Raw genomic sequence first — 14,705 nt, 5'->3', positions numbered from 1 at the left:
ATCATTCCTTTTAAGCAAACTGTAAGTCTCTGGATTAGGTAAGAGAAGATTATAAAACATGTTTCATTCCTGTTCTGAGTATAGATTTTGTTTGACGTTTTCATTTGGGACATTCACATTCCATGGTTTTGTTGGTATTCCATGCTGGAACAATAACCCTTCCAATGTTTTTTTATTTCCTTGTAGTTGCACTATTAAATTAGGTAGCAATATTATAAAAATGATTATTTAGAAAATCTAGTGTATTTGCCTGGTGAATTGAATTTTGCTGTTAAGCATAAAAATGGTAGTATTTTAAAAATTCATTTTTGTTTCGTGGAGATTCTCAGGTAAAAGTCTGGCCTCCTTTATGTCTGGTTTTAGGTTACTTATGTATTTTGGTATTTGCACTTTTTAGGAAATGAATAGTGGATGTGACTGCTAATGTTTTTCACATTAGAGTTACACCACAATTGGGTTGGTTTAAGGACAGAAATGTAGGAATTATTAATAAATACTAATGATTGAATGTTGCAAGTAAAATAATTTTTCTATTAAAATCAGTAGCAAAATTCCCATTAACTTTTATAGGTTTAAAACATTACTATGTGTATCCATAAAACTTTCAAAATTAGTTATTTGGTTTACTTTTTATACTGTTTTTAATATTTTGGTTTTGTGGTGTGAACTTCTTTCCTTGTTTTTATTTCTTGCTGTGGCTTTTGACTCATCCCAGTTGCAAAAGAAGAGCACAGACAGTAACCACTATGTAACCTTTTGAGATGTTTGGAATTTTTCTTTTTCAGTAGGAATTTAGACTGTGGAAATTTAGTCACTGTTTTTTACCCAAACCCAAACTGCCAAGGTTTTCTGTGACATTCATCATATCAGACTTCTTTCTTCAAACAACCTGTTCATCAGCCTCAGCTTTCATAACCAACCGATTAGTAGGTTCTGGTGAGTGCAGGGAGTGGCTTGAAGAGTCAAGCAGCACTGTGCTGTGCTCATTCGAAGTGGCTAATCCCTTGATTTGCAAACAGGAATCACAGCGTCTGGCCAGGGAGGTTTGGTCTATGAAAACATGCAGTCTCTAGAAGTGGGGCAGTGCTACATCCCCAGTCCTGGGCAGGAGCTGATTTGGTGTTTGTTAGGGCATGCATTGAGGAAGGAATAGAGGACATGAATTTCTCTTAGCGTTACAAATATACACTCTTCCTAGAAAAGATTACTAAAGCTAGATGTTGTGCTTCAGGTTTGGTAGTCAAAGCCAAGAGAAGAGCTTCAGCAAGTTGTTGTAGAAATAACCAATTTTCTTGACATTCTTTATACAAGGTATTGGTAAGCAAATATCCAGTCTCTCATTACAGTCTTCATTTCTTGGACATGAATTTCAGTAGGCCCAAGATTCAAGTGCCCTTGCAGCATGAAACAGTAGAGGACTGAACTGTTGCAGTATTAATGCAACGATTTAGATGAAGAATGAAAGCTGTTACTCACAGCAAGTTCAGAACTGGTTTTGTTTGTTTGCAATTCATTTCATGAAATCAGCATATGCCTGTGGTTTCCATTGGTTTGCTGTTGTGGTACTCAATGCTTAATGTATTTATCAAAACTTCAGATAGAGTTCAAATTCTTGAAACCAAAGGAAACAAATAGCAGTTTGTAATGCAATGGTATGTATTGCCAAAGGAAGCTGGAAAGGTTTTATGGTTTTTGCTGTAACAGAGCAAGGGTGCTCTGAGATCTTTAGATGCAAAAGTTTATGCAAAACTGTGCTAATTGCTATGGCTATGTGATTGGAAAGCATCCCAATGCCAGCACAAAACAAAAAGGTAGCTGGACTAGGTGCTGCATCTTTCTTTCTTTCTGTCCCAGGGAAATCCAGCAGGTGGGACTCCACAGGAGTATACCTGGGCAGACCCAGTTGCTAGATCTCACCTTTAATTTGAATGCCTGCTGTAAACTATAGCAATGCTTTGGGATGTAATATGAGGGGCCTGAGCAAGAGATGCTTTAGAAAATAAATGGAGAAGAATGTTGACTGCAACAAGTAATTTCACAAAAAACATGATTCCCAGATTATCTTACTAAAATAGACAAGAACCCCTTGTTCTATTTAGAATGATTTATAACTGTTCCCAGCTGATCACAAAGTGTTTCTAAATTAAAAGCCATTAATTATAGCCTTATATAGATACAAAGATATGCAAGAAGTGCTTTGTAATTCCAGCTCTGCACTTCAGGTGAGAGCTTTTTAAATTACTTGGACCATTGGAGCCACCTGCTTGACTAAATGCTGAGGGCCCTGTGTTTCAGTACTCATCAGTGCATTGCAGTGTTAACATTGTTACTGATTTTTCTCATTTCTCCAGGGCAAATACTAATTAATGGATACAATTCACAGCTGATTAGCTGTAGTTTCTTCAGTAATTACATTCGTAGACTAACTGTTCAGAAGAGGATTTCTAACCCAGTTCTTATTTCACTCTAAGCTTAATTTGGTTTTTGAATTGTTTAGGTCCTTAAGATAATAACCATTTTATTTTCTTTTGTTGTTGTAGGTACCATTAGATAATAAGGAAATTTAGTCTTAGAAATACTCACAGATAATTGTTATATGCCTTCAATGGATTTCTACTTCAGAAACAAAAAAATGAATTTAAATAATATTAGTTATGATCCATGCTAACAAAAGCTTTAAATACGCCAGGTTATGACCTCAGTGCCTGAGTCATACTGAATAGAGTATTAAATATTGTAGCCCAAGAACAGAATGAATCAAAGGATATGTACTTGTAACTTTTAGCTTTGGCATTCCTCCTTACATCATTTGCTTCCATAGTCTTAATAAAGTGAAAAATTATGTTGTCACTTTCCCCTTTGTTTTACTTAAGACAAAAAAGGAATAAAACCACTTGGCAATCAGAACAGTAGTACCAGTGGTGTGAGGAATGTATGTAGAGCAAAACAATGTAGAATTTTACTCTTCAAAGTAAAAATCAGCTGCAAGGCCATTTTGAGGCACTGGAGACCCCAGAATGCTAAGATTACTAAAATAGGAGGGAGTTTGTTCCCACTTATTTATCCAATGTTAGAGCTATACATATTGTACCTTTGTACTTAGGGATAATTTGAAAACTTCATTTATTTGTCACTGTAGAAAGTACAGCTTTATTGAAGCCATTTGAGCCCTTCATATAAATCTTTCTTAGTTTGCCACTAACTTACATGAGAAGAATCTAGCCTGTTGATCTCACTGTGAGCTGAAGTACTATGTCTTTGAACAACAAATCCCACCCCCCCATCCTTATGTGCCAAACAGCAATTTGAATGTGAAATTTTACTTGAATTTTTTAATCTCCAAAAATGGGTGACATCTGGGCTTTTAAAAATGGATGACATTACTTGAGTATCTGCATAGCTAGCGATAACAGAGTTTTAATAGCTATGAGGCAGCCTACATATTGCGTTAAGGCCTTTGTTGCTTAACATGTGTTATAGGTTGAAAGATTCAGCATGTTAAGTACACAAATGGAATGTCATACTTCAGAATGAGGAATCTCATCTTGTATTCCTTTTCCTCCATGATTATATTCTGATTTTGTTGGTGTCTTGTTTTAACAGTCAATTTATCATGTACATGAGGCTCCAATTCTTCTTGTCTGTCTTCCTTTTCTCATCCTCTATCACTATAGTTGTTTTTTTGTTTTGTTTGTTTCTTCTTGTTTTGTTTTTGTGGTGGGGTTTTGGGTTTTTTTCCCCCTTCTCCTTTGAACTTTTGCTCTTATTTTAAGAAATGGATTTTGGAATTTTCAGGAAAAGAGCTGTTCCTGAAAGGATCACTCTAAACCTCTGCTCTAGGATGCTGGAGGAACAAGAGAGAGTCAGGGACTGAAACACTTCACTGCTAAAAGCAGTCATGCACAAGTACTGCAGCAGCTAATGGAGCTGGAACAAAGTGGTTTTCCTTTCAGGACGTGTTCCGCTGCTCTGAAAGTACAACAGAGTTTCTCACTTGCAAAGAACAACCTGTGCAAGTTCATGGTTACCCGTCCTCATGCACTTGTTGCAGAACTTATGCAGATGGTGGTGGTGGTTGCTGTTGTTGGTTTGGGTTGGGCAGGCCCACCAAGATCTTGCAAGATAAAATAAAGCCTGCCTGAAAAAATTTGCTTTTCAGACATCAAAAGTGGGAGTTAAGGGAAGAATGCTTAGTGTGGCTTTAGCAGCAATAATGTGGCTGGGCATTTTAGGGACAACACGGGGACTTTTCTTATTTGATAATCTTCACGGTGTGCACTGTGCTTGATAGGAGAAATATGAAAATATTAAAGCCTGTGATTTAGTGCTGTAGTGGTAGCTGTGTGACGTGTGTGGTATCTGTTTCTTGAAGCAACGGCTAGACCCCTGCCTGCTCCAGCAGCACATGCAGGAATAGTTACCAAACTACTTGCTCTTTGGAAGTGCTGTTTAAGGGAATAAGACACACTAAGTGCCAATTAACCAAATGCTGATAATCTCTTTCTCTTCTATGCTCAGTCTGTAAAAGAAAAAGTACTAATCTTCTGCAACAAATGTTCATAGTTGAGAATTTGGAGGAAATTACTGTATGGCATCTGAGAGAATCCTTTCACATCACATGTGTATGAGAGGAGTTGTACCTCAGTGGGAGCAAGTAGGCACTCGGCCCATTCCACCCTGTGTAGATCTCAAGGTCTCAATGTGACACAGTTTTTCTGATTTGCAAAATCTTTTGGTGTTAATGTTCAGTGGGGGCATGGGAGTGCAACTGGAATGAAGGATAGACAAAGGGGGATAGTTTGGCTTTTAAATTTTGTGGAAATAATGGGATTTTAAGAACAACGCTGCAGATTCTCATTCTTCCGCTTATTGACCTTCATCTCTTTAAAACCAGGTCTACTTGGAATAGTAATATGCCAGCTACTTCTAGCTGCAGCAGTCCTCTGGATCAGGATCATCTGCATAAATATTATAATGCATGTCAGGAAAAATGTAGTGGAGTCAAAATGTCTTCTCTGGAGAAGAGTCTCTTTCAAATGGACACTTAATTTCCAGAGTCACCTCTAGGTCTGTGGGGTGGCTTTGCTACAGGGACAAAGAATATTGAAGAGATACACTCCGATATCTTCCAACTATGGACTTGGGATGCAGAGTATGTAATAATAATAATAATAATTAATAATAATAATGTTGAATCCAATCTAGTTCTGACTTCAAAGAACATTTGCAAAATTACATCTTGTCTGTTTGTTGTTTTGGTTTTGTTGGGATTTTATTCAGCTTTTCCTATGCCAGTGATGAAAAAGAAAAGTTTATGGTGGCGTTCATTAAAATCCAAATATTTATTTTTCTTTCAGTTTGGAAACAATAACAACTACATGAACATGGCAGAAGCAAATAATGCATTTCTTGCTGCAAATGAGGTAGATGTTTGTCTTTTTTATCTATGCTTATATTCTGCTGTTCGCTGTGATAATTTAACAGACTTTGAATGGATGAAGAGTGAAGTGCTGAATTTCTGTATGTTTTATGGAGCACAAAATAAAGACTTTAATGAGAAAGAAAATAACCTGACAGTTCTCTATTACTAGTCAATTTAGCTGTGCATAAGGCAGTTACTTACATAGCATGTCAATAGAAACAAATCTGCTTTATGTATGAAAAAAAATTATAAACCAAAGGAAACAAATAAAAAGCACAGTAGGTGTACACTTTGGAAGCAAGCTTAGTAATAGTCATTACTAACTAATGGGCTAATTTCTGTTAGAGATTCAAACATTTTAATTTGGGTTCTTAATATACATATAAGTTAGAAAACCAAATCCAACTTTGTAGCCTGAAGTGCATGTGCTGCATGAAGAAACTTCTGTCCAGGGTCAAGAAGAAACCCTAGTACCAGGCTGGTGGAGCCTGGCTGAGTTATGGTGGTGATGTATTTGGTCACCGCCTTCGTGAATGGCAACAGGAGGGAGGATGGCCACTACAGTCCATGTATTTGTTAGAGCAGTGCTACCTTACATCCAGTGAATAGAGTTATCAACATGCTAATACCGACCCCAGCTCCAGACCTTTTGCTCATCACTAAAACTCATCAGCTCTTATTCCAAAGGGAAGGATAGAAAGTGCAATATGCACTGTCTAGTAATCTGCATAGCAATATGGAGAACAAGAACTAAGTATTTATGTAGGGTGAATGCCATAAATTATCTTCCGAACAGGAGGAAAGGTTAAAAGACTGGGCAGCCTTGATTTTACAGGTTGTAAGTGGGGATTAAGTCACAGGTATTCTTGTGCACTTTTTAAAAAGTGATCTCAGAGAAAACAAGCAGAAAGGTGTAACAATAAATATGAAGGTCAGAATTAAGAGTTGTATTTTAAGAACCATTTATACAATGGTCACCATCTCTTTTTACCCAGCAAGGCTGCTTAGGTAAGGGAATATTGTTTGGCACTAGCTCCAGTGTTATTTGTGATAATGAACACAAACCCCATCTGTAATGACAACATGATGTTTCTTTCTGTAGAATTTCTTTCCTATGTTTGAATCAAACATTGATGAAAGCTCTGCTGCCAGCAGCTGTTCAGAGACAATTTAATTCCAGCTGTGATAATTCACCGTGTCAGACATTGGCTGTTATGTGTTGATACAACAGTTCTCCAGATTTGCATTTTTATCAAAAGGAACAAATGTTTTGAACATTTCAGTACAGATGGCATTTAACCATGCACACTGTTTTTGTTTTTTTGTTTGTTTTGGTTTTTTTTTTTTGTTGGTTTTTTTTTTTTTTTTTTTTTTTTTTTTTCAAGTGGAAGATGTAACTATTTGAAAAGTTAATAACTTTAAAAAATGTGATTGGTAAGATAAATCCCACAAATGTTATACCATCTTTTGGTCATAACAGCACCTTCCTGCAATGCCAAATTGCGTACTATTCAGGCTCTTTTTACAGACTGAATGCTGCAGTGTTTTGTATTTAAGACTATTTAACTAAGGGGCTTGCTTTCTTCTTAGATTACATGTATTTTATCCTCAATCTTGGTTCCATTATATGCTTTTAAAAAAGGACACATACATATTTGGACAAGTTATATTGTGAGAATTAAATTCACATTTAAAAAATGTTCAGGTATTCATGAACTTACTCTTCCATTTGTAGTAAACTGTAGTATTAAGGTGAATACTACTTTTCTAAGTAAAATACTGTATTATTGTCTAGCTGTGTTATATATTTATACAGCTGCCCTGGAGTTATTCTGTTAGATGGGAAGAAAAGATCCAGTTCTTATAATTACTATCTATCTCATAAATATATCAAGTAAAGAGAGGTTCAAATATATTATAATAATACTGATTTCACTCAACTCTTTTGCTTGAACAAGGAATAAAAATAAGAGTAAGTGTTAGTGTTTGCATTAAAGCATGACCCTAACTTTGCAATCACTGCATTTACAATGTGTTTAATTATAGTGTTTTTACATTGACATGAATGTAGCTTTCTCACTATGATTTTGGACCTGAGCACTGCTGAGCTAGAAGCCCATTTTATTCCTGTAAATAATGCCTTAAGAGTGTAATCCTAGAACACATTCAGGCTTAGAAGCCACACATTTGCTTTATGTTTTCTGTCTCCATGTCATGATTACTACGACCTATTTTAAAGCACCTTAAATATTTATTGAAATAATATTTCAAGTGTTAATTACAGTGGTAATGAAAACAGCCAAATGCCACATATCAAGAATGAGTGTTTATCCGTATTGTTAATGTGATATGTTAGATTTCATTAAGCAGTAATGGGGTAGCAAATGAGTCACAAATTACAGTTGCATCTGTTACTAGACCACATTAGTGCCAAAATAACTGCAAATGCAGCCATAGGGTTCATTAGCCAACCACTTCTCCTGGCCAATCCATCTTTTGTGTTTGTGAACTGCAGAGTCCACAGGAAGGAAAATTCACACCTTTTGTAATATAGCAGCAGGGAAGTCAAACGTCTCCCTAATCCAGGCCCAGCTTTCACATCCAGAATTAAGTTGGAGTCTTGCAGTTTGAGCGAGATGGGTAGAGTCTCAGCAGACTCCAATGGTAATGCAGACTGGAGCAATCTGGGACCTCATCATTTGTGGTGTGAGACCGATAATGACAGCTGACAGGTTCTATATGCAAGCGAAGGTTTTTCTTGTGTTTCAGTTTCCATCTTCTCTCAAGTGGTTATTAATTTATATCATCATTAACAGTTTGAAGGATGACAATTTACAGTAGCTAATGAGCTCTTTCACTGAACTTATGATTTTTAAATTAACCGGCATTAAGTCACTCTTTCAAACAATGTAAATAATACATAAAACACCACCCCCCCCAACTCGAATCCTGAACTAATGCAAACAAACAAATCCCACAGCAGCCTTGCATGTCCAGAACAAAACAAGAGTGCCTATTTTAGGATTGCCAACTGCCCAATTTGATCAAGACAGTCCTGATTTGGGTACATTTAAAATGGCCTAATTTCAAGCACTGAATTTCTATTATTAAGTAGCAGTGGACCTGAAATAATATATGAAAGTTCATTTAACTCGCAAGAAATTTGCATAAGCATAGCTCATCTGTTTCCCAAATAAAAGTCAGCAATGTTGAAGCCAGGTACAGACTCCACTTGAATAAAGATTATCTTTGACAAACACATGCACACGTACAAACATGCACAAACCCTGAAGATAACTGGCAGTAAATGTTTTGCTCAAGGCATCTTAACAGGTGTTTAATTCTTAACAAACCTACTGTTCAAACAAAACTGGCTTGCTTCAGAAAGCACTGGAAACTGCTGTAATCACCCTCACTCTTTAATATGTATCTTTCCTCCAAATTACAACCCTTGCTTAAAAGGGTCCATTATGCTTTTGGGATGGAAAAGAAAAGAAATAAAGACCAGAATTATAATATTTCATGTTTATTAGTGCATAAAAAGGAAACAAAAGGTGTGAAATGGTCAGTGCTGAATTAATGTTGTATGTGTGTGTGTGTGCACACTACGAAATTGCCAGTATTTTATGAAGCATGAGAGTAATGTAAGCTGTTTGTGTTATTTTACTAACATATCAATAAAGTGGCAATTTGTTATACAGCCAAATCCAATGTAGCTGATATTCTGACTAACAACAGACAGATGTTGTTAATTAAGTAGGCATTAAAAAACTGTTAATACTGATACTCCATTAAAGCCATATGATAATGAGACTTAAATCTTTAATCAGAATGATCCACAAACACCCCTCAGCATACAAAACTTAAAAATTCTGTTGCGTATAGAGTTTGCATTTGAAATCAGAACAAGATTTGGACTGCAGGTCTGGAGGTGGTTTCTGAGAGCCATGTGCCCTAACGTGGTTTTCCCTTCTCGTGCCGTTTTTTAGCAGACGTTCCATACGCCAAGCCTTGGGGATGAGGAGTTCGAAATCCCACCCATTACCCCCCCGCCTGAGTCAGACTCCACACTGGGGATGGCAGATATACTGATGCCCTTTCAGAGCCTTGGTGACCAGCTGCCTGCACAGGGAAATGAATTTACACCACAGTTTCCTCCCCAGAGCTTGGATCTTCCCTCTATTACAATATCCCGCAATCTTGTGGAACAAGACGGCATCATCCACAGCAATGGATTGCATATGGTAGGTCTGGTTCTTTGTATGTTTCTGTGGCCTAATATTGTCTGTCAAAGCACAGTAATACAGATTTGTGCCATCTATCAGTTTTAATTGACCTCTCAGAAGATCTGGTGTTTTTCCAGTGTTTTGGTCCAAACAAGTATTTGCAAACGTTCTGTATCAAGTACGGGTGTGTTCTGTATGAATGCTGACATGTGTTGTCAGTGTTACACAGCAAACAATGATGTGGTATTATTCAGTTCCCTAAGGCAGTTGGCAAATGGTTAAGGGTTTAATATTGGTGGATTCAGGAAGATAAACATGGTTGTTAATGTACAGTGCAATGGTATACTGTGTGTGAACAGATCTCTTGTGAAGAAGCAGTTGGGTTTTATAAACATAGTGTTCAAATTTTGGGAATGGACGTGGAAGCCCACCTCCATTGGCATCATGTGCATCCCAAGTGCTGCTAAAGTTCAAAATTGTGTAATAGAGTTGACTTCGGCATCAAGAGTAGAAAGACCATTGTGTTGGTCAGGGTGAACTACAGTATTCAGAAGGAATTGCTTGTCTGTATTTCAAGTACAGGACCCACATCTGACAGCTATCAGGATATTTTGAAAGTGCAGTATTGAAAGCAGCTCAGAAAGAGAGCCAGACACAGCATGCCTGCAATAAGAACCCTTTTATTTCCCTGTTTTTCTGTATATTGCATGGGCTAAATCTGTATAAGTTGAAATAGAATTATTTTTTTTTTACAAAATAGGAGTGATAGGGATGTATTATCTTGACCATACTGAGAAATACAGGGCCATAAGACTTTGTTCTGTCTAGTGCTCTTGTTAACCATAGAGGGTGAAGAAGTTTGAGCCTGTTCTCCTGTTCTGGGCTGCTTCTAGCACCCAGAAATGGGAAGTGATGATCTGGGTGTGAGGAAGGGCCAAGAGATAGGGATGCTTAGGCTAATTCCTGTGATCATTCCTGTTAATTACAACAATCAAAACCAAGGCTGCGTGGAGTATTCTCCAGAATCTGTACATACTGTATGGCTCTGATTTCAGTGCGAGGGCATACCGGCAGTTTCCACTTGTATTTCCCTTTTATTGGGGGATCTCCCTGCTTGGATTTCTCTAAACTTTGTGCTGTAACATTCATACTTGCAGTGATAAGACATAGCTGTGAGTCGGTTTATCATACTTAGCATTTTAAACTCAGTGGTTACAATTAGAATTAATTTCTATATTGCATATTGAAGACACAGCGAGTGTTTAGCTTGAACAGATATTTTACATTAACTTCTGATTAGCTGTTTTATATAGGACCTTTTGCTAAACTTTGTGTAGTGAAAATACAGATTTACTGCTGGACAGTAATAAAGACTGTGTTGTCATGTTTATGATTTCATGTACATCTTTTTTTCTTTTTTATTATTCTGGCAAGTGAAAATTAATTAAAGATTTACAAATCAACATGCAGCAAATATTTCTCTGGAATTCTGCAGGCTTTTGACTTCATTGCAAATTTTAAAGTTTCCTTGGAGAGGAAACTTCATGAAGAGTAGGTAGCACAGAACTAAGCACAAACTGCTGACTACTTTGGAGGTACAGAGCTCAGTAATTCCATAGATACAAGCAGGAACTGCCTAAAACAGGCCTTGCATGATTTAATGCTTCTTTTCAGATCCCATTTTGCATGGGATTTTGTATGCACTGGACATTTTGGGCAACTACTAAAGAAAAATCAGATTAAAAAAACCTGAGAGTCAGGGTATACTGAATACAATGAAATTTGGTGGACTTGGCAGTCCTGGGGTAAAGGAAAGGTTAGACTTCATGATAAAGGTCTTTTCCAACCTAGTTGATTCTATGATACTGTGAAGCTTGCTCAGAAATATGTAATAAATATCATGGGTTGGATTAGTGTTGTATTACATGTGGGAGTATCCCCTCAATGTTATCAAGTAGTTTGTAACCTGACCCAATTTTGCCTTTTAATTTGCATCCTTTCGCTGAATGTGATGCTTTCATGAGTAAATACTGTCACCTAAACGGTTCCAGCCAGAAGAGGCCTCCTGGTTAGATATTTCTTTTCTCACCTCTTCTTGCACTGGGTGAAAGGCTTTTCATTATTTTGCTTCTTTTCTAGACTGTGCAATGTAGAAATTAATGGCATAGTGTATGTTAACTTCAGTGGTAAGAATTTGTCAAAGAGAAGATCTAGAGAAGCTCATGCCTTCTTATCCCTTGTAGTCCAGTGGCATTTTCTAGGGTGATTGCCAGTTCAAAGCTGCAGATTGGGAACTTATGTGTAGTTTTGCTGCAGAGAATTGATGAATTATTTCACATGGAGGAGCCACATAGGGAGGTTCGTGTGTCAGACACTTCCCCACAACTGCTTGATTGGTTTTATACCGTGAGCTGGAGTTGCCCCTGCCATTGTGTTTTAGTCAGTAGTCATCTTCTCTTTTGCTAGTAAATGCTGGGTAGTTTCAGAAAGTTTAAAAACATTAACAGAGGGTCCTTGCATAGGTTCCTGCTGAGCTCACGTAGTTCTCTTTAGTATTCAAATTTTCCAGCAGTTAATCCGTATTTCAAAAATAGAAAATGAAAACATTATATCATCTTTTATGTGAAAAATATGACTTTATTAAACTGGTAAATATTTATTTATTAATAATATTAGAATTAATCTTTAAATTAGACATTTTGTGAATTACCTTGCCTTGGAGCTATAAAAACTTTATTACAGCAATAAAAAAATGTGAAGGAGGCATTTTAACTATGAAATTTCATTTCATGGTCAATAGAATTTACTGTATCTGAAAGAACTAAAAATGGGGTTGTAAAATAATTATGATGTTCATATAGACTTACAGAACAATGTTCTTATCCAGCGATACTAGGATAGTCTTGTTTAAAGGCTGTATTAGTAGTGTATTGCTAATCACTAAAGCTTCTTTAGCTGAATGTAAACTTAAATTATTTTAATATGAACTGCACTGAGTTTGTTATTTTGTGGAGCATTAGAGAGCTTTCCTGTAAGCAATATTTAATTTAGATAGATGTAGTCCTGCCCTGTTGAAAAGTCCAGTAGAAGAATTTCACCTTGAAGAAGTGTCATGAGATTTTAAATCACAAATATTGAAAAACTAAAATGGGCTTGGACAGAATTATGATTTGTACTGTGTGTCTTTGTGTTTTTTCTATGTGCTACCTGACATGTTCACCTATAAAGTTGAATTCAGAATCGCCAGAGGCATGGTTAAAAATAGGTTATGTCAAGGTTTTCCTGTGTCTCCCTCAGGGTATGGAGTTAGCTAGCCATCTTGTAATACTTCTGCAAGTATCTTACATATTTCCCACAGGAAGACCAAAAAGATAAGATTCTGTTTTTAACATATTCTTTGTCTATTATTATATTGAAAAAATCATTTACAGTGCCAGAATGATATTTATTCTCAGCATAAATGTGGCCTAGCCATTATTAAAAGATCATATTGATGAATTAAGAATTGTTCATACTGTTAAAATACACATTCTAGGGAAAGGGTGACAATTTGTCACAATGCTAATTAACTTCATTCTCATTGGCAACAAACACAACACATTTATCTTAGTTAACAACATTTTTCTACATTTAAGAAGGGACAACTGCAACAAAAAGAGGAGATAAAATGGATGCAGTTTGATTAATTTTAATATTTTAATAATATGCAAATGTAATTCTGATGTTCAGAAATGAGTCACTGAAAAATGGAGTGTTGATGTACATTTGACTTGAAAGAACACGTGAATTTATATGATGCAGATATTGTCCCTATAAATACTTGAATTTAAATAAGTGGAAATCAGCAGTGATACCCTCATTAAAAATCAGCCCCCAATATTTTATATTAATGCTCTGTTTTCTGCTGAGCTGCCCATAGAAAAATTATGTTAATCTGCAAACTGTGGCAATTCTATAAAACTACAACTTGTGCTCCTGAGGGTTCCTTTTTTTAACACCTCTCTAATCTGCCCAGCATGCTGAGTAGCATTGACATCAGTAGTACATCAATTTCAGAAAGTGGATTATTTTTACTAGACAGCTATTGTGACATATTGGGTCAGTCATAAATGAAAGATATTCATGCAAGCATGCAATACTTGTAATGAAGTCTCACTCTGACCTTCTGTATGATTGATTCTGTAATTTAGTTTTCTCAGGCAGTGCCTGAAATGAAATGAAATCATGTTGAACAAGTTTTGAATACCCACAGTGCACCAGGAGAAGAAAAATCTGCAGCCCCAGAGGCTTGAGAGAGAGCAGCTGAACGATTTGTCTCCATGCTATTATAGCCTTTGCCAGCATTCAACATATTTTTCTTTTTTTTTATTTGGCTTAAGTACTTAATTCTGCAGGTAGCTGCAAATGGGAAAATAAAATGCTGTTCGGATTTAAAATGACAGGACAGGAGTATGTGCAGGGGACTGATAAAATATCTTGAATAGAACTGACCTTTCATGTAGCTGGAAATTACTGGGGGATTCATCCTCATAATTACCATATAGATTATTTTTATTTCTTTCCTGCAATGAAACATTTCAGAGAGCAGTAGTGCTGATTAAATGAAAATTGAACTTGTTAACATTCTTTTCAGCTTAGCCTGTTGTACATAACAGAAGGTTAGCTTTGATGGATTTCAAAATTCTCTTTCTGATATCTAAGAAACAGACAGTAAAATAACTGTCTCTTTTCAGTCTGGGTTTTTTTTTTTGTTTTATTCAAAAAAGTACAGATGTTACGAAACGAGACAGATAATTTTACATATATTGCTCCTTGTATTACTAATGCTGCTAGAGAAAATTGTTTCCTATTTGATGAAGATTTGAGACTGTTTATATTTTATAATTGTTGCGGTGCTGTCAGTGTATTCAGGATTCTGCACAGATAAGGCTAATTCATAGTGGAATACACTCATCTTTAATTACATTGCTACTTAGGAGTGGCACTGTGCTCAAATCAAAGGCACAATGGTGACTATTGCTTTTATTTCAAGAAGAGACTTTTTAATAAACAGCTTA

General features: G+C 36.3%; 1 protein-coding gene across 12 annotated transcripts in view; it reads left to right on the top strand.

Moving 5' to 3' along the window:
- TOX3 (TOX high mobility group box family member 3) overlaps nucleotides 1-14,705 on the top strand; it is a 142,686-nt gene that overhangs the window by 111,528 nt on the left and 16,453 nt on the right. For 7 of the 12 annotated variants that reach the window (XM_030470221.2, XM_030470231.2, XM_030470226.1 and 4 more), the window contains 2 exons: nucleotides 5,358-5,423; nucleotides 9,412-9,666. In XM_030470221.2, coding sequence (XP_030326081.1) covers nucleotides 5,358-5,423; nucleotides 9,412-9,666 — 321 coding nt within the window. Of the gene's footprint in view, nucleotides 1-4,893; nucleotides 5,153-5,357; nucleotides 5,424-9,411; nucleotides 9,667-14,705 lie in introns of those variants that run through there. The other 5 variants (XM_030470232.2, XM_030470222.1, XM_030470230.1 and 2 more) reach the window with 3 other exon arrangements.

This window comes from Strigops habroptila, chromosome Z, assembly GCF_004027225.2.
Source record: "Strigops habroptila isolate Jane chromosome Z, bStrHab1.2.pri, whole genome shotgun sequence".
NCBI classification, from domain to species: Eukaryota; Metazoa; Chordata; class Aves; order Psittaciformes; family Psittacidae; genus Strigops; species Strigops habroptila.
The sequence above is the reverse complement of the archived record's forward strand: the minus strand, read 5'-3'. Positions and strand labels throughout refer to the sequence as shown.